Raw genomic sequence first — 20,458 nt, 5'->3', positions numbered from 1 at the left:
AATCAAATGTCAATGCTCTAACCGAAACTATTAATGATACAGGTGAAATTTTAGACTGAGGTGCTGGGGTGAAGGGGTGGAAATCGCGCACAGACCCAGAAAAAAAACATTTCCTTTTCCCTTCTGGGCAAGTCTCAGCTCTACAAAATCTACATTTGTCTTTCAAGTAAAGTACTGTTCTGCTTTCAATGCTCAAACCGCTGCACAAGGAAACTGTCTTTCTTCTCCAAATTAGGGACGTGAGAAGACTTCCAGTTTCGAAAAACTAAAAGCAGCCCCACGGAAAGTTTTGTCCCGCCCCAAGGGCGTGAAAGTGGGCAGACCGGTGAGGAAGACATCCAAAAGGGAAAATCTGTAAAACTTGTGGTTGGAAAAACAAAACAAATTTAAAAAAACCCACGGGTCCCGACATCATTAGGTTCTCGGGGTAAGACGAAAAAACCCCCACAAAACCGGGTCAGACTGGAGCTGCATTCCCTGAGTGATCGAGTCAGCGGGTGGGCTCGAAGGGGACGTAGGACAGCTGGACGGGCCAGAGGAGACTGACAGCGCCGTTTACGCTCCCCACCCCGCCCCCTTCCGCGGTGCCCAAAGCGCCAGCCAATCCCTGTGCACCATTCCTTGGAATCGGAGGCCCCGCCCCCGCGCCCGGGATGCTGGTCCCCCGCGGCGTGACGTGAGCACGGCAACTCCGCCCCCTGCGTCTCTGGCCCCGCCGGCCTTTGGGGGATGGTTCCATCATGGCGTCAATGCAGGTGAGAGGAGTTTGCAGCATCTGGGCGGGCGAGGGAGCCTCCGAGAGGATGCGAGCGCTTCGTCGGGGGCGGCGTCTGGGACTCTGGGGCACCGGGCGGGCTCGGGAGCGGCCCTGGCGGCCAGTGCTTTCCCAGTCTTCGGGCACTGGGGAGGAGTGAGAGGCGGCGAAAAGAAGGGCGGGGGGGGGGGGGGAGGCGGGCTCGGTCGGTGGAAGCGGACACCAGCCGGCCGGGAAGTTGGGGGATAAAGAAGGCGAAAGGGAGGAGAGGGCGAAGTTTGGCGTTGGGTCGGCGGTAGTCATTACGAAGTCATCTCGCTCGCACAGTTGGCCGAAGCCGGCCTGCCCGCCCGCCCAGGGATGCCTTTTCCTCCGCGGTCCCTTGCGGGGCGGAAACAGCTGCTCCGGCCCTGGTCGCCGAGGCAGGGGCAGCCCCGCGAGGGGCTGCGTGTGGGGGAGCTGGGAAGGCGTTCCCGGGGAGGGCGGCTGGCTGCGAGGGCGCTCGGCGGCCTCTGCCCAGGCTTCCCACGCCCGGCCTCCCTCACCGCTCCGCCCGTCCGCTCTCCCTTGCCGCTTAATCCTTTGCCTCTTGGGTACCTTCGTCTGTCAGCCTCCCAACTCTCGGCAAACAGCTTGCTCTCTCTCCCTCTCCCTCTCCCAGAGCTGCCCTTAGTTCGTCAGCATCACTGGCCGCCTCCTGTGCGCTGTCCCCGAGAGCCAAGTCACCAGCCCGCGGAGCCCTCCCGGGATAGCTCGGCTTCGATTTCCCCCCACTCCGGCGCCCCACCCTTGTGGTCGCGGTCGGGCCGGAGCCCTTTGCCCTTCCTCTTCCCCGGGTTTTCAGTGGAACCGAGGAGGTGTTTGTTAACCCGTGTCACAGCTACCTGATTTGGCAATGCGTGGTTTTCTGGCTTTCCAACTTAATATAACCGTTGTGTGTGTGTGTGTGTGTGTGTGTTTTTAACGAATCCAAGGAGTTTGGGTTTTTTTCTGGCAAAGATGGCAACCACATTTACAGTTTTGTGGAGATTGACTCCGCGTTATCAGTGGCCCCCTTGTAATTTACCGATGAAGACAACCTGCGTCAAAGCACAGAGGAAGACAGGTGGAACTCTAGTTTGGGGTGTCAGCTGAGTGCCTTTTAGAGTTTTAACGACTCTTGAAGAAAAGAAAGAGGTCACCTTCTTTCTTAGAAGGATTTTGTGCTTTTGTTTCTGGAATAATAAGTCTCCCTATCCCTCCTCTGGATTTTTCTTTTTTTCTTGTCCAGAACAGTAGTTTTCTTTGATCTCTTCTCCTTTATTCATCATTTTCCTCTTTTGTGCACATACTTGGTTCACATTTCCTTATGTGTTTTTGCATTATCCCTTTCAACCTGTTTTTCATACAGTATTTTACCTTTGCTTCTCTCTCTAGACTTTTCTGCAGAATAGAAAAAAATAATGTATTTATATATAACATTTGAAAAGATGTCGTGAAATGCTGCAGGGGAAAACCAAGAACAATTTCAGGAAACATTATACTTTACACTAATCTCCCCAGGGATGTTAGAGAAGTTCCGTCATTTGAGGCCTCAAAAGGAACTGGAACACTGGTTAAACAGTAGCTGGGCTATATGACGAGTTTAAGATTATGTGTATTAACATTAAAAGTATTTGTTGTAAGATTAAAATCCACGATATATGTGATTATATTTCTCAAGAGAATTGTTGGAGTAATGAATTAGTGATTAGATTTAAGCTTCAAGAGTCTGGAAGGTTTGCTTTTAAGAGAAAAATGAATCAGTATGGAAGTTAATATTGATAACCATGAATTTTACATGATGACTTAAGCAATGGAAAAAAATACTTGCCTGCATAATACTGCATTTTTCTGTATCTCAGTTACTACCTTGGACTGTCTTACCACCCTTATTCTTTGTGTTTTCTGAGAGAAATGGAAAACTAATGTTCCCTATTTTAATTAAAACTAAACCTTTTTACTTGTATTTTTAAACATCTCATATAGATTGTCTGGTAGTATCTTGACAAATATTTTAATACAGATAAATCAAGCTTTTTTCAAATATAACATGACCCTGTATGTGGTTATTCTGTGTCTTTGGTGAACATTTATTTTCTTGACCGTCTTGATAGTATAGCTATCAAAGCTTAACTTTTTTCAAAACAAATTTACACTTAAAATTGCAATCAACTTATAAAACTTTTTCATTCTGTCATCAGTTATTTATTTTTTTAAAGATTTTATTTATTCATTATAGAGAGGGGGGAGAGAGAGAGAGAGAGAAGGGGGGAGGAGCAGAAAGCATCAACTCCCATATGTGCCTTGACCAGGCAAGCCCAGGGTTTTGAACCGGCAACCTCAGCGTTTCCAGGTTGACACTTTATCCACTGCGCCACCACAGGTCAGGCATCAGTTATTTTTTGATGGCCCACTATGTGTCAGGTATTCATCATCCAGATGCTGGATAAAGTGTCAGAGCTTTGCGCAGTGGCAGTATTATAGCCAATGAGGTTTATCCAAGGAGTGATTATTCCTAATAAAAAAAAAATAGCCTAGTTGGGGGAGATAGATATGAACAAAATCTTTAAGTTAATTGTGTGTTATGTTAGACGGCTTTATTGTGGAGAAAAAGTGTGGAAGGAGGTTAGGAAATGGATATTTTGGGGGTTTCGTTAGAGTGCTTAGGAAAAAGTGTGGCAGATACGAATGCTGCTCTGAGCAAGTCTTACCTAAAAACTTGACAGATTTCTTTATCTTGCCCACCAGGATATTACTGCTGCTGAAAAGATTACTTAAGCAGTAAGAGGAACTGCATTTTCAAAACATGCATATTATACAAATGGAACACAGGATTTGTTTACTTGAATTGATAAGAATGGTCTTTAGGATCAGTAACTAATAGTAGACTTTGAATTTCTCCTTAGAGAGAAAGTATTCTAAAGTTTGAGGTATTGTAAATATTTTAAGTGTTGAGGTTGTAACTGCTTTAGTGTATTCTTTCAGTGCCTTCCAACCTTTTTTTTTTTTTCAGGTCGTGGCACATAGAGAACATACTTTTTGAATTGCATGCTAAGATGGGTGAGGTTGTTGGAGGTAGAAAGCACCTAGCTAGGCAGTTCTGTGACACGTTTGGATGAGGATCAGTATTCTGGTACACCTGCATTGCTGGGGAAGCTCTGCTCTGTAATACTGCTAGAGTTCTTTAATGGAAAGTTCAAGATTGTGGCTTTCAGACTCACATACAGCCTTTTAGACATTGTTTCCCAGTTTTTTCTTTTTGGAACAAAATGACAAATCACCAAGATTATGTTTAGAGTATGTTTTAAGAAACTATTCTTAGGGAATGGTGGTCTCCTAACAGTACTTAAAATTGTTAGCAGTTAAACATTTACATTTGATTTTGATAATTCTATAAATCTTAAATGAAAGTTCTTTGTTAGGAAATTTTTAGATTTAGCATTTTAGAGACTTTGATTTATTTGGTACAAACTTTCCCCAAGCTACAAAAGCACTATTAAAGAGAATTTTATGTGACCCTAAACATCCTAAAAGTATAGCAGTATGGGGTATTCTGTTTTCAGCTACACCATAAAATTGTATTTTGTATGTTATGTTCCATTTTATTTTTGTATTTAATTTTTTTTCTTTTCCTATTGCTCATTTCATTGACAAATATGTATTATGAGACAATTTAAGTAACTTGGCTTCCTGGATATATTTTCTGATTTTAGAATATAACTTTCATCAAACTTCTTTTATGTTGGCAAGTTTCAAGTATACTTGGTATCCTTTTCTAATTTGACCATTTAGATTTATTTCTTAACTTAAGTTGTGAAATTCCTTTACATTATATCTGAGATCTTAGAAAGTGATAATTGATATTTGTAAACTAAAAACTGGTATAATTGAGAAAAACTGTCGATTGAATTTTCTGTGGATTTTCTGTGTTTTCTTCCTCTTACCTGGTTGAATCTTAAGACTATTCTTGATTTGGCTAGATGGAAGGAGACTGAGATTTAGCAACGAAAGATAGATTACGAATGTGTACTTATTTTGAGGTGACTTAGAAATAAATTATTTTGGATTATTTACAACTGCATTGCCCTTTACTCAAGTAATTGGCTGTCGTGATTGGGAGAGATAGAATATGGGCTCTTGCCAGCATTACTGTTATTGTACTCATGTTGCCTTGACAGAGTCCGTATGACTATTTGTTGATCTTATTATGAAAGGTTACAGCATAATTAAAAGTTAGAAAATTGATTGTCATCTTAGATACTGAGGCTTACTGAGTGCTGGGAACTTGGGGAATATTGCTAGAATTATAATATTTGAGAAGTTTGGCTGAGTATTCTGACTGGGAATAGGGCTGTTCAGGAGCTGTTGGGGCAAGTGCCCAGGGAAAGGGGAAAGAGCATATAATAGAATTGAAGGTGTTCTCTGTGAATGATAAACATCAGTACATAGATGTAGCCGCATATAGGTGAACAAAAGCATAAAGCTATCATCTTCGCTCAACGCAGTCATTGTGCTACTTTTTTTTATGAAAGACTTTATTAGATGCCTTTTATATTTTTCCCAAAGTGTTTGTTTGGGTCTTTTGTTTAATTCTTCCATTCCTCTGGGCCATAGAATCCGTGAGAATAATACATGCTTTCTCCTTGTCCCTTAGTTGTACCCATAGTGACTATGGTAAATAAATGACCATAACTTGACACTTCGAAGCATTCCTAAAGAGCAAATTCTGCATCGGTTTAATTCTATTTTAGAGAAGTCTATTAAGCAATTCTATAATGGTAGGGTTGAGAACCTATAAAGGCATAATTTAAAGTTTATATTTCTGTATATGCATATTATGCATATCCTACCCAAAGTTGGAGTATTTTCTTGATTTATGTGTTTGTCATAACTTTTTTTTTCCAGTATTTTTTCATATTCTTTCTCTCTGGATTCTTACTCCAAACTTGTAAAATAGGAAGTCAAGAGAATCTCATTTCATTGTAATAGAAACAGAGTGACTTTTAGTACATAATCACCTGTTTGAAAAGTGACTTATCCAAAACAACATAGCAACTGATTAATGAAGCTGTGATTACGAACCAAGCTCTGAAATCTACTGATGCTGTGAAATTGTAGATAATGAGCATATTAATAAATTTGGCATTGTAGAGAAATCATTGGGATAGTTATTTAAATTTTCAGTCAAGAATTAAGCATTTACTAAAATATAGCTTTATAGCTAAGAAAATGAGAGGAAAACATTCCTTATACTGTATATTATAAAGTTATTTTATGCACCAAGTTTTAAAAGAGGTTCATTATGCATATACCTGTGAAATTATAGTGGCAAATCTTTACTGTTCAGAGATAATCTTTATTATCGAGCAGAGCTTTTAAAGTAGGGGTGATCTGGCATCTTTCTGAAAATAGACTCTACATAGTATTTGTCTAAATTGAGCATTTGTGCATGGCCTGTGGTGACTCAGTGGATAGAGCGCTAACCTAGAATGCTTAGGTCACTGATTCAAAACTGGGTTTGCCCAGTCAAGGCACATATGACAAGCAACCAATGAATAGCTAGAGTGAAACAACTACTTCTTGCCCCCTCTCCCTTCTCCCTCTGTAAAATCAATAAATAAAATCTTAAAGCCTGAGCAGGTGGTGGTGCAGTGGATAGAGCATTGGCCTGGATGCTGAGGACCCAGGTTTGAAACCCCGAGGTCCTTGGCTTGAAAGACGTCACTGGCTCAGCTAGAGACACCTCCTATCCTTTCCCTATCTTCTCCCATCCTCCCTCCCTCCCTCCCTTTCTCCCTCCTCCCATCAAGGCACATATGAGAAAGCCATCAATGAACAACTAAGATCCACAACTAAGAGTTGATGCTTCTTACCTCTTTCCCTTCCTGTCTGTCTGTACCTCCCTCCCCTCACCTCTTTCTGGCTTAAAAATAAATTTAAAAAGATAAATTGAGAATTTGTTAGGTGAATTTTATTGCATCTTTGTATCATTGCTGTTTTAGTATTAGTTTTATTTATAAAATACTTGTTCATATTTGTCAGGTGTTTTTACAATTTTCTCATGTGATAGCCTTTATTTATAATGCAGTTTTTAGATCACCAACTGGTGCATGCCTTTGAATTAATTATTCTGAGAAAAACTCTTAATTTCATTCACTTGCTTTTGTAAAAACATCATTAGGAAAAAAAGCACAGAATCTGGAATCAAAATACCTAGATTCAGGTTCTTTTTCAGTGCTTAACCCTTTGAGTAGTGTGTTTTATTCATGTTCCCTGTCCCTCAGGAGTGAGATTTCTTTTTTTTTTCTAAAAATGAAATTAGTTCTGTTACAGTTTTATTAACTTAAAATCATGTTTGTTTGATAACCAACTTATGGAAACAAGAAGAACATACATTTGCCTTTTCTCAATGTTGCCTTACACATTTTTAAAATAAAAATTTTTGTTATCTCATGCAATTCTTATGTACCTCCCATCTGTAAGTAAAGAAGTACAGTGGTACCTTGAGATACAAGCAGACCAACATACGACTTTCTTAAGATACGAGCTGCAACTCAGTCCGAATTTTTGTTCAAGATACAAGCGAAATTCCGAGATACATGATTTGGGAAGTTACCACTAGTTGGTGCATTGGCGCATGGGTCCAATATCGGCAGCACAACACCAGCATCTCGTTCTTTCTCACGTGTTACTTGCAGAACCAAGTCGAATCTTGTGCGTTGTACTTGTTCTTGCATCATTTTTGCAGTTTTTACTAACTTTTCTGTGTGCTATCATGGGGCCGAAGAAAGTGAGTGTAAAGGACAGTGGTGAGAAGAAGAAGAAGATGATGTTGATAGAAGTAAAGCAAGAAATAATAGAAAAACATGAGCGTAGTGTATGGGTGATTGAACTGGCAAGGCTGTAGGACAACAATACATGTACAATTTGTACCATCCTTAAACAAAAGGATGCCATCAAAAGCGCAAATCCAGCAAAAGGAACTACAATTCTGTCCCAATTAAGGACAAATATTCATGAAGAAATGGAGAAGCTTCTGCTGATGTGGGTGAAAGAGAAAGAGCTGGCAGGAGATACAGTGATAGAGACTGTCTTATGTGAAAAGGCATGTATTATTAAGGCTACTTGAAGAAGAAAGAACCATTAACCTCAAAAGAGGCAGCAGAAGATACGTTTAAGGCAAGTCACGGCTGGTTTGAAAATTTCAAGAAGAGATCTGGCATCCACTCGGTGGTGAGGCATGGTGAAGCTGCAAGTGCTGATGTTAAGGCCAGGTTATGTGGCATGCCAATGCTAGGGCATGGGTTACGCGGCAGTTTTTTATTGAATGGGTAAGTTTCGTCTTTGGTCTTGCAGTGAAGAAATATCTTCAAGAAAATAAACTCCCGATGAAAGCATTACTAATCCTTGATAATGCTCCAGCCCACCCACCTGGTCTTGAAGATAACATTCTTGATGAGTTCAAATTCATGAAAGTCCTCTACCTCCCACCCAACATGACTTCAATCTTGCAACCTATGTATCAGCAGGTCATTTCCAACTTTAAAAAGCTTTACACAAAGAACTTGTTCCGCTGCTACTTTGAGATGACTGAGAATACAATTCTAACCCTACAAGAGTTTTGGAAAGATCACTACAACATCGTGATATGTTTACGCATTATTGACTCGGCATGGCAAGAGGTAACAAGAAGAACCTTGAACTCGGCATGGAAAAAGTTATGGCCTGATGTTGTTACAGACAGGGACTTCGAAGGATTTGAACCAGAGACCAAGACCGAGGTAGAAGTGTTGGAGGAGAATGTGCTCCTCGGAAAGTTGATGGGTCTGGAGGTAGATGAGGGTGACGTAAATGAGCTCGTTGAGGAACATGAGAAGGAACTCTCAACTGAGAAGTTAAAGGAACTACAGATGATGCAACATGTGGAGCTACTGCAAGAGATTAGTAGTGAGGAGAAGGTAGAGTCGGAATAAGTAATTTCTACAAGTGAAATTAAAGACATGCTGGCAATTGGGAGAAGCTTTCCAGTTTGGGAAGTTACCACTAGTTGGTGCATTGGCGCATTGAAAAGAAACACTCAGAAAAAGTTTCAACTGGTGGTGCTTCGGCACTTTTTAATGACACTTGTTTGTCACATTTCTGTAACATTTTAAAAGGCAGGCAAAAGCAGACCTCTTTGGATACATTTTTATTCAAAAGTCCTGCAAGTGAAAGTGTCGGAAGTGCAGCCAAAAAGGCAAAAACGGGACGAGTAAATGAAAAATATGTAATGTTAAGTTTAGGTTAAGTTTAAAGTTAAGAAAGTTCGTTTTTTTACAATTAAGTTTTTGTGGTTTCATTTTAAGTAGAGAAAGTGCAGTTTTAGTTTTAAGAAAATGCAGTTTTAGTTTACATTTAGTGTTAAGAAAGTGCAGTTTTAGTTTACGTGTCTACAGTGCCTGCATCCCTTCCTCCCTCCCTCCTCCTCCGACATTTCACCTCCGTTAGCCGCACTCATCTGTCTCCAAGGTAAGAATACAGTACTAAATAACACTTTTTTCTTTTATTTCATATATTTTGTTATGCTTTGGTAAAGTGTACATGTGTGTTTCTTAATTAAAAACATGTCTTTTTTCATAATTTATGATGGTTTGGGGATGTTTCACAGGGCTGGAACGGGTTAAATCTATTTCAGTTATTTTAAATGGGAGAAATTTGTTTGATATACGAGTTGACTGGCTTACGAGCTCAGTTACAGAACTAATTAAACTCGTATCTCAAGGTACAATGGTAGCTTTATTGATTTGAGAGTGGGAGATAGAGAGTGAGAAGTATTAACTCATGATTTCTTCACTTTAGTTCATTGATTGCTTCTTGTACATGCCTTGAAGGGGGAGGGGATGACTTAAGCTGCGCCAGTGACCCCTGCACTCAAGCCAGTGACCTTGGGGTTTTGAACCAGGAACCTCAGCGTTCCAGGTAGACACTTTATCTGTGTGCCACCACTGGTCAGGCTCTATAGCTTTATTGACCTCCATACATACTGTTTCTGCCTTTGCCTTTATTTTCTCTGCTTGGAGTGTTTTGCAAATATTTTTTCCTATTTTGCAAGCTGTGTTAGCATATTCTTCTTGAGAGAGAAAGAAACACCAGTTTGTTGTTCCACTTATTTGTGCTCTTATTGTTGTTCCACTTATTGATTGACTCTTACAGTGCCCTGACTGGACATTGAACCCACAGCGTTAGTGTATTGGGATAACACTAACCAACTGAGCCACCTGATAAAGGCCAGCACATTGCACATTCTTGATGGTGTGCTTTGAAGCACAAAATTTCTAAATTTTAATGAAGTTCAATTTATTTTATTTTCATCATTTGTATTTTTAGTGTCATAGCTAAGAAATTACTGTTAGCTAGTCCAAAAACCACAAAGATTTACACTTGATTACATTCTGAGTGTGTTACAGTTTTAGCTCTTATATTGAAGTATTTGGTTCATTTTGAATTAACTTTTGTTATATGGTGTGAGGTGTATTTAGTTTTTGTTCTGTGTGTGTGTGTGTGTGTGTGTGTGTGTGTGTGTGTGACAGAGAGAGAAAGGGACAGATAGGGACAGACAGGAAGGGAGAGAGATAAGTATCAATTCTTAGTTGTGATTCCTTAATCTCCTTAGTTGTTCATTGATTGCTTTCTCATATGTGCCTTTACTGGGAATCTGCAGCAGAGCGAGTGACCCCTTACGCAAGCCAGTGCAAGCCAGCGACCTTGAGCTTTAAGCCAATGACCTTTGGGCTCAAGCTAGAGACCATGGGGTCATATCTGTGATCCTATGCTCAAGCCAGCAACCCCACGCTCAAGCTGGTGACTTTGGGGATTCGAACCTGGGTCTTCCGCATTCCAGTCCAATGCCCTATCCACTGCACCACCGCCTGGTCAGGCTATTGAGTTTTTTAGTATTAATATAGCAGCTTGTTTTCGTGTAGAATTTGTATACCGTATTTCTCTGTGGAAAAGACGGTCCCATGTATAAGATGCACCTTAATTTTGGAACCTGAAATTTGAAAAAAAATGTCTTATGTAAAGTTATTGAACTTATTTTATTTATCATAAAATTCATACAACTCCTCATCACTGTCAAAACTCCCATCCGTTAGCTTGTCCTCATCTTTGATGACAAATCACTGTCTTCATTTATTACCTCGTCTTCAGTTCAATCTATGGCTTTTGAAATGCCACACTTCTTAAATGACTTGACGATGAACTCAATCTTGATATTATCCCAGGATCTTTTCACCCAGGTACAAACTTTTCCTATAGTTGGTTTCTTCACTCTTCCTGCTTGTGTCAAATTGTTCCCAGAAGACTTCATCCATTGGTTCCATTAATCTCTTATGGAACTTTGAAGGGTTTGTTAATGCTGACATCAAGTGGTTGGAGCTGGGATGTCAAGCCTCCAGGTATGACGACAAGTTTTGTTTTTTGCTCTGCAGCAATCTTCTTTGTGTTTTTTGTTATGTGTGCCCTGAACTGATCAAGCACCAATAGGGCAGGTTTGCGTAACAGCCCACCTGGTCTCCTTCTCCAAACTTTCTCAAACCAGATCTTCACCCCAGCCTGATCCATCCAACTCTTGTTAATGAACGTGGGCAATCACTCCTTGAGGAATGTCTTCTTTTGGCAGTTTTGCATTTGAAAATTGGCATAGGAGCCAGCTTGGTTCTTTTGGCACAACAAGCTAGAACAATTCTATAATAGCTGTTTTCGTGTCCACTTGTCTTCACAGTTACAGTTTGCACCTCCTTCTTACCAACAGTTCTGTTACTTGGAACATCAAATTGAAGGGGGGTTTTGTCCATATTTGCAGTCTGTCCCAACTCAAACTGATGTGTCTTCCGACATTGAATGATAAATGGTGAAATTCAAGGACCTTTTGCTCATAACTTTCAGGCATCTTTTGGGCAAGTCTGGTGCGTGTACGCATGCTTAGTCCATTCTGTTTCATGAACCTGAAGCACCAGTTGTGCCCTCCTTTGAAATCAGTAACTTTTTTTTCATCAGCATTTTTTTTTTTTTTTTGCATTTTTCCGAAGCTGGAAACGGGGAGGCAGTCAGACAGACTCCCGCATGCACCCGACCGGGATCTACCCAACATGCCCACCAGGGGGCGATGCTCTGCTCCTTTGGGGCGTCGCTCTGTTGCATCCAGAGCCATTCTAGTGCCTGAGGCAGAGGCCACAGAGCCATCCTCAGCACCCGGGCCAACTTTGCTCCAATGGAGGCTCGGCTGCAGGAGGGGAAGAGAGAGATGGAGAGGAAGGAGAGGGGGAGGGGTGGAGAAGCAGATGGGCGCTTCTCCTGTATACCCTGGCCAGGAATCGAACCAGGACTCCTGCACGCCAGGCCGATGCTCTACCACTGAGCCAACCAGCCAGTGCCAGCAATTCTTCTTGCCTCATGCTGAACCATCTTTGTGGACACAGGAATTTCAGTTGCCCTTTGCTCTTCAATCCATATTTTCAATTCCCTCTCTCAATGAGGCCATTTTGCTGACTTGCCTCTCATGGCCTTAGGCTGTGGTATTGTCAGTAGGGTTTCTTATTCCCATAGCTAGTCTTGGATTGATTTCTCAGTTGGAGGAAGACCAAACTTCTGTTTAGCAGCACGATTTCCATTCATTTTTGCAAACGGTGTCACTTTTTTTTTTTTAATGTATTTTCTGAAGTTGGAAACGGGGAGGCAGTCAGACAGACTCCCGCATGTGCCCGACCAGGATCCACCCGGCATGCCCACCAGGGGGCGGTGCTCTGCCCATCTGGGGCGTTGCTCTGTTGCAACCAGAGCCATTCTAGCGCCTGAGGCAGAGGCCATAGAGCCATCATCAGCGCCCGGGCCAGCTTTGCTCCAGTGGAGCCTTGGCTGCGGGAGGGGAAGAGAGAGAGAGGAAGGAGAGGGGGAGGGGTGGAGAAGCAGATGGGCACTTCTTCTGTGTGCCCTGACCAGGAATCGAACCTGGGACTCCTGCACGCCAGGCCGACGCTCTACCACTGAGCCAACCGGCCAGTGCCAATGGTGTCACTTTTAACTTGAATACAGCCCTGTATGAAAATCTTTTCTGAGCCATTTCTGGGCGGAACATAGCAAAACGTAACCTATCGTAATACACTGTTAACAAGTGAGAAACAATGAGCGCAAAGACAGCAAGCACTAAAAAGCGGGAAATGCAAGTAAAAAATCTACAACCACTGTATAAGATGCACCCAGTTTTTGGACCCCACATTTTTTTTTTTTTAATAAATTTTTATTAATGGTAATGGGATGACATTAATAAATCAGGGTACATATATTCAAAGAAAACATGTCTAGGTTATTTTGTCATAAATTATGTTGCAAACCCCTCGCCCAAAGTCAGATTGTCCTCCGTCACCCTCTATCTAGTTCTCTGTGCCCCTCCCCCTCCCCCTAACTCTCTCCCTCCCTCCCTCCCATGTCCTCCCTCCCCCCCACCCTTGGTAACCACCACACTCTTGTCCATGTCTCTTAGTCTCATTTTTATGTTCCACCAATGTATGGAATCATGTAGTTCTTGTTTTTTTCTGATTTACTTATTTCACTCCTTATAATGTTATCAAGATCCCACCATTTTGCTGTAAATGATCTGATGTCATCATTTCTTATGGCTGAGTAGTATTCCATAGTGTATATGTGCCACATCTTCTTTATCCAGTCTTCTATTGAAGGGCTTTTTGGTTGTTTCCATGTCTTGGCCACTGTGAACAGTGCTGCAATGAACATGGGGCTACATGTGTCTTCACGTATCAATGTTTCTGAGGTTTTGGGATATATACCCAGTAGAGGGATTGCTGGGACCCCACATTTTTGAGGAAAGGTTGCGTCTTATACATGGGGAAATATGGTAGGCCCAAGGTGGGAGTCCATCAGGTTTGATAGTACACTACTGGATTCAAATTATTTCTGAAAGTGGAGATGTTAGCTGTTCTTCAGAGTAGAATTTATATTGTACCCCAAACTACTAAACAAAATGTGATTGTAATCCTGATAACTATTTATGTATTCATATATTGGCTATTGCAATTAAAATAGGCATACCAACTTTAATTTTTAGACTTACAAAAACTTTGAGTCATAAGGCATTTTAGAGCTCGTGTATATTGTCCAGCCATCATACTTTTCTTTAAAATCATTGCTGCATTGTGTGATTAAAGATAATTAATACAATATAATATACTTTTTTACTACATAAAAGGAAGTAGCCTGACCAAGCAGTGGTGCAGTGGATAGAGCATCGGACTTGAACACAGAGGACCCAGTTCGAGATCCTGAGGTCACCGGCTTGAACCCTGGCTTATCCGGCTTGAGCACGGGCTCACCAGCTTGAATGTGGGGTTGCTGGCTTGAGACCAAAGATTGCTTGGTTGAAGCCCAAGGTTGCTGGCTTGAGCAAGGGGTCACTCGCTCTGCTGCAGGCTCTCCCCACCTTCAGGGCACATGAGAAAGCAATCAATGAACAACTAAGGAGCTGCAATGAAGAATTGATGCTTCTCATCTCTCTCCCTTCCTGTCTGTCTCTATCTTTGACTCTCTGTCAAAAAAAAAAAAAAAAGAAATACTGAGCAAATTGAGCGTATTAGGGGTCTTTTAGTCTATATATTTTGATATAGAGAAATTGTTACATTCTTAGGAAAGCTTTAAGATTCTAGTGGTGAAAATTGCGTAGCCGGACATGTTGGTGCCTTCTTTGCTCTTGATGTTGTTTAGTAGAAATGTCATAGAATTCATGTCTTTATAACAATTATTTTAAATTATCTTGATTTGATATGTCTAAAATTCATCTTCATTCATGGATTCTGTATTTGTGAATCCACCTACTCAGTAAAATTTATTTGTAATCCTAAAAATGGATATTTATGGTGCTCTTATAGCGATTTATTTGCACAACAGGTGGGCAAAAAATGAAAAATTTGAGTTGAAAGTTTGTGTCCCAGCTGAGGTCAAATAAGGTGATGCTCAGCCTTGTTTCAGTTGTCATACTATAAACAAGAGTCCTTTTCCCAGTTGATGTATTGCCACTTTTTTCACATTTCTGTGTTTAAAATGGCCCCTAAGTTGATTACTGAAGTGCTGTTTACTGTTTGTAATTGCAAGAAGACTGTGTGTCAAGTAACCTTGTTCAGGCACATGCAGTCGGCCCTGTGTTCAGTGTTAAAGAATCAACAATCTACATTAAGGTGGTTTTCAACAGACACAAACCATTATTTTTGGTTGAATGTAATCAGAGGATTGCAGGAACCTAACCCTTTATTTCCCCTAGGAACCATGGTTCAGTATTTGCTGTGACTTGATAGAACATAGCTACTGTGAATAATAAGAATTCACTAGTTTTTTTTTTGTTGTTTTTTTTTTTTTTTTCTGAAGCTGGAAACGGGGAGAGACAGACAGACTCCCGCATGCGCCCGACCGGGATCCACCCGGCACGCCCACCAGGGGCTACCTCTGCCCCTCCGGGGCGTTGCTGTGCCGCGACCAGAGCCACTCTAGCGCCTGGGGCAGAGGCCAAGGAGCCATCCCCAGCGCCCGGGCCATCTTTGCTCCAATGGAGCCTTGGCTGCGGGAGGGGAAGAGAGAGACAGAGAGAAAGAGGGGGGGGGTGTGGAGAAGCAAATGGGCGCTTCTCCTATGTGCCCTGGTCGGGAATCGAACCCGGGTCCCCCGCACGCCAGGCCGACGCTCTACCGCTGAGCCAACCGGCCAGGGCCGAATTCACTAGTATTTTGATTTAAATTATTAGTCCACCTTTGATTTGAAATATGTTAAAGCCAGGTTAAAACTCATAAAAAGTAATGTTACTACATTCAGATTCCTTCTTTTCCTTTTTCCATTTTCTAACATAGATCTGTACCTTCCCCCATTTATTTTCTTGAGTTATACACAACTCAAGATAGAGGTTTCAATTTTAGTACTATATTTTAAATTACCTGGGAAGCTTTAAAAGGAAACTGTCTCCAGGGCTTGATTTATTTGGTCTGGCACACATCTTGAGCATTGGAATTTTTTTCAGCTAATGTGCACCTTAAGTTTAAAGCTCATTTTTACTATAATGGGGGAATTTATGTGTGCAAATTTTGTAAATTCGATGAGATATAATAGATTTAGAGTTAGAGTTCAGGAGTTTAGAGTTCAGGAGATGGTAGACATGAAGTTGAAACTATGAAAATGTTTATAAATGCTTCATGAGTTTTGAACAGATATCCATGCTTGTCTACTTTAATCCAAGAAAAGGTGTTTATTCAGAATCTTTATAATATTGCATACAGTTCTAATACCATTGATTATTTGGCTTTTTTGTGTGTGTGTGACAGAGAGAGGGCCAGACAGGAAGGGAGAAAGATGAGAAGCATCAATTATTTGTTGCAGCTCCTTAGTCTCCTTAGTAGTTTATTGACTGCTTTCTCATATTTGCCTTGACTGGAGGCTACAGCAGAGGGAGTGACCCCTTGCTCAAGCCAGCAACCATGGGTTCATGTCTATGATCCCACGCTCAAGCTGGCGACCTTGGTGTTTCAAACCTGGGTCCTCTGCATCCCAGTCCAACGCTCTATCCACTACATCACTGCTTGGTTGGGCAAATATTTGGTTATTTATTTATTTATTTATTTATATTTTTCCAAAGCTGGAAACGGGGAGGCAGTCAGAGAGACTCCCACATGCGCCCGACTGGATCCACCCAGCATGCCCACCAGGGGGCGATGCTCTGCCTATCTGGGGCGTTGGTCTGTTGCAACCAGAGCCATTCTAGCACCTGAGGCAGAGGCCATAGAGCCATCCCCAGCGCCCGGGCCAACTTTGCTCCAATGGAGCCTTGGCTGCGGGAGGGGAAGAAAGAGATAAAGGGGAAGGAGAGGGGGAGGGGTGGAGAAGCAGATGGGCGCCTCTCCTGTGTGCCCTGGCCGGGTATCGAACCTGGGACTCCTGCACGCCAGGCTGATGCTCTACTACTGAGCCAGCCGGCCAGGGCCAATATTTGGTTTTTGGTTTTTTTACAGAGATAGTCAGAGAAAAGGATAACTAGGGACAGACAGACAGGAAAGGAGAGAGATGAGAAGCATCAGTCATCAGTTTTTTGTTGTGACACCTTAGTTGTTCATTGATTGCTTTTTCATATGTGCCTTGACCGTTGGCCTTTAGCAGACTGAGTAACCCCTTGTTTAAGCCAGCAACCTTGGGTCCAAGCTAGTGAGCTTTTTTTTTTTTTTTTGCTCAAGCCAGATGAGCCCTGCGCTCAAACTGGCAACCTCGAGGTCTCGAACCTGGGTCCTCCGCATCCCAGTCCGACGCTCTATCCACTGCGCCACCACCTGGTCAGGACAATATTTGGTTTTTAAACCCATAAATTGCCCTGGCCAGAAAGCTGAATTTGTTAGAGCAGTGGTTCTCAAAGTATGTGCCAAGTATGTGTACAAGATTTCCAGGTGCGCCTATGGTATTCCAGAGGAATATGTGCCTGTTGGGGACCAAAAAACCAACAGGGTTTTTGGAATTTAGATTTTTGGAGAACAGAGGTGTGGGAATTGACTGTAAACGGACAGTCTGCCCCACCCCCCACCTCACTTACCTAATTAGGTTGCAAAAGGCTGTTAAGCTGTGGTGCTGGATTGTTTACAATACCTCCCATGTTCCCTGGAAAGACTGGAAGCAAATTTCTTCTATCCTTTGTTTGGTGTAAAGTTAAGATGATATGTATGGTGGGGGTTTTGGATTGATGATTAAACATAAGGCATTGTCTCTGGAAGCCTTTGGATTTTTATAACAGAAGAATATGTGGCAATATCTAAAAAGGTTTGAACATTTTACTACAGTTTTTTTTTTTTTTTTTTTCCATTTTTCTGAAGCTGGAAACAGGGAGAGACAGTCAGACAGACTCCCGCATGCGCCCGACCGGGATCCACCCGGCACGCCCACCAGGGGCGACGCTCTGCCCACCAGGGGGCGATGCTCTGCCCATCCTGGGCGTCGCCATATTGCGACCAGAGCCACTCTAGCGCCTGAGGCAGAGGCCACAGAGCCATCCCCAGCGCCCGGGCCATCTTTGCTCCAATGGAGCCTTGGCTGCGGGAGGGGAAGAGAGAGACAGAGAGGAAAGCGCGGCGGAGGGGTGGAGAAGCAAATGGGCGCTTCTCCTGTGTGCCCTGGCCGGGAATCGAACCCGGGTCCTCCGCACGCTAGGCCGACACTCTACCGCTGAGCCAACCGGCCAGGGCTATTTTACTACAGTTTTCAACATCCTATTTATATGAATTAGGATTTTCTACCCTCAACACCATTAAGAGTAAAAAGAGAGGAGTTCTTCAATTTATTGACGAGAAAATGAGAGTTTGCCTTTCAAATGTGTGCCCAAACATTGAAGAAATCGCTAGGACACATCAGGCTCATGTTTCTCATAAACAGAAGAATGAAAAAACGCAACACATTCACGCTGGGACCTGCCAAATTTACTAAATCTTACTAAGAATATCTATATATATAAAAAGATAACTTTTTTGTCATTTTTTATTTTTTAACTCCTCTTTTTTATAAATTCTAAAAAGCATAACTCAAAAAATGTAACATAAAAATGTATTTTAATGTCAGAATAAATTTAATTTTGTCGTATTTATTTCGTTTAATTACCATGAAAGCACGCTTGGACTTTATATTTCTTTATTTACTATTTGACTTAATTATTATAACATTTCTCAGAAATTTGTATATAGTGTGCCTACAATTAATTGTAGGATTTTAAAAGTGCCCCGACTTCAAAGAGTTTGAGAACCACTGGGTTAGAGCATCACCCGGATTCACAAAGGTTGTAGTTCAATCCCTGGTCAGGGCACATACAGAAACTGATCAATGTTCTGTATGTCTCTTTGTTTCCTTCTCTCTCTAAAATCAATTAAAAATAATAAATAACCCCATAAATTAAGAGCTTGTGTTTTCTATTTGTTTTGTACTAAAAGTTAATGTCCACTAATGATAATAACAGAAGAGTTGAACAATAAAAGCTGTACAAACAAGAACGCAAGATACATAGCCATTTTGAAAACTCTAGTATGAGGAAAAATAAGTTTACATATTTTGGGCCCTGATAAGTTGCATTCTGCTGTTGAAAGATTAAATAACGTGCTGGTGATCATCGTTATTTAAGAAAACCAAATTATTCACTAGTTCAAAAAAAGAAATGCACCCCCATGTTTATGGCAGCATTGTTCATAATAGCAAAGATCTGGAAACAGCTCAAGTGTCTGTCAGTGGACAAGTGGATTAAAAAGCAGTGGTACATATATACTGTGGAATACTATGGGGCCATGAAAAAGAAGGAAATATTACCTTTTGCAACAACATGGATGGACCTGGAAACTTATGTTAAGTGAAATAAGCCAGGCAGAGAAAGAAAAATAGCATATGACCTCACTCATTTGAGGAATCCAAGGAACAATGTGAACTGAGGTACAGAATTAAACCTGAAAGGACGGGAGAGGGAACTATTGGGAAGGGGGGTAAGGGATTTGTTGAGGGGAATACAGGAGTGGGGGGATGCAATCAGGGCAGGGGAATACAGGAGTGGGGGGATGCAATCAGGGCAACACTAGAATCTATGTAAACACAGTAAATTAAATTAAAAAAAAAGAAAGAAAACCAAAATATGGGCTGTAAATTACACACTAAAACTCTTTAAAACTCCCAAAACTTTTGCACGACAGATTACTGTATATCCTCTGGAATGCTTGTCTGTCTGAAATGGTGTTCTTTTTTTTTTTTTTTTTTTGGATTTTTCTGAAGCTGGAAACGGGGAGAGACAGTCAGACAGACTCCCGCATGCGCCCGACCAGGATCCACCCGGCATGCCCACCAGGGGCGATGCTCTGCCTACCAGGGGGCGATGCTCTACCCCTCCGGGGCGTCGCTCTGCCTCGACCAGAGCCACTCTAGCGCCTGGGGCAGAGGCCAAGGAGCCATCCCCAGCGCCCGGGCCATCTTTGCTCCAATGGAGCCTTGGCTGCGGGGAGGGGAAGAGAGAGACAGAGAGAAAGGGGGGGGGTAGAGAAGCAAATGGGCGCTTCTCCTGTGTGCCCTGGCCGGAATCGAACCCGGGTCTGAAATGGTATGTTCTTAAAGTGCCCCGACTTCAAAGAGTTTGAGAACCACTGGGTTAGAGCATCACCCGGATTCACAAAGGTTGCTAGTTCAATCCCTGTTCAGGGATTCTTAAGGATTATGGTTCTTAAAGGATTATGGAGAACTATAGTATTTATAATTGAAAAGCAGTAGAGGAAGAACTACTAAAACTCAGGAGTAGCTATGAAGTTTTGTAGGCAGCTGGCTGCTCTTCATAACCACTTTGCAGCCAGAGGCGAATTAAGGTTGGTTGAGGCCCCAAGTGCAGAAGAAAATATTGGGCTTACCTTAAAAAAGAGAGAGAGACAGAAAATAAAAATACATGTTAACCATATTTTTAAATAAAAAAACATGTACTGTTAGTGAAAATTGCACATATGAAATCAAACTTGATGTCATTAGAATAAAGACTAAAGTTGGGTTTTTGTGGGCCCTTTAGAAGTCAGGGCCTACGGCACGCGCTCAGTGCACCTGTCATTAAATCTGACTGTTTACAGCATCAATTTTTACAAATATATTTAGGAATATTTTAAC

At 41.9% G+C, this 20,458-nt stretch overlaps 1 protein-coding gene and 1 pseudogene across 1 annotated transcript in view; both read left to right on the top strand.

Annotated features, from left to right (window-relative positions):
• The first annotated feature begins 653 nt into the window (after positions 1 to 653).
• The window catches only part of UBE2W (ubiquitin conjugating enzyme E2 W), a 58,709-nt gene continuing 38,904 nt past the window's right edge, over positions 654 to 20,458 (top strand). Inside the window, 1 exon segment of the mRNA XM_066266334.1 lies at positions 654 to 755. Coding sequence (XP_066122431.1) covers positions 654 to 755 — 102 coding nt within the window.
• Positions 3,234 to 3,312, top strand: LOC136332618 (U4 spliceosomal RNA; annotated as a pseudogene).

The sequence above is a fragment of the Saccopteryx bilineata genome, chromosome 3 (genome assembly GCF_036850765.1).
Source record: "Saccopteryx bilineata isolate mSacBil1 chromosome 3, mSacBil1_pri_phased_curated, whole genome shotgun sequence".
Classification (NCBI taxonomy): Eukaryota; Metazoa; Chordata; class Mammalia; order Chiroptera; family Emballonuridae; genus Saccopteryx; species Saccopteryx bilineata.
The sequence above is the reverse complement of the archived record's forward strand: the minus strand, read 5'-3'. Positions and strand labels throughout refer to the sequence as shown.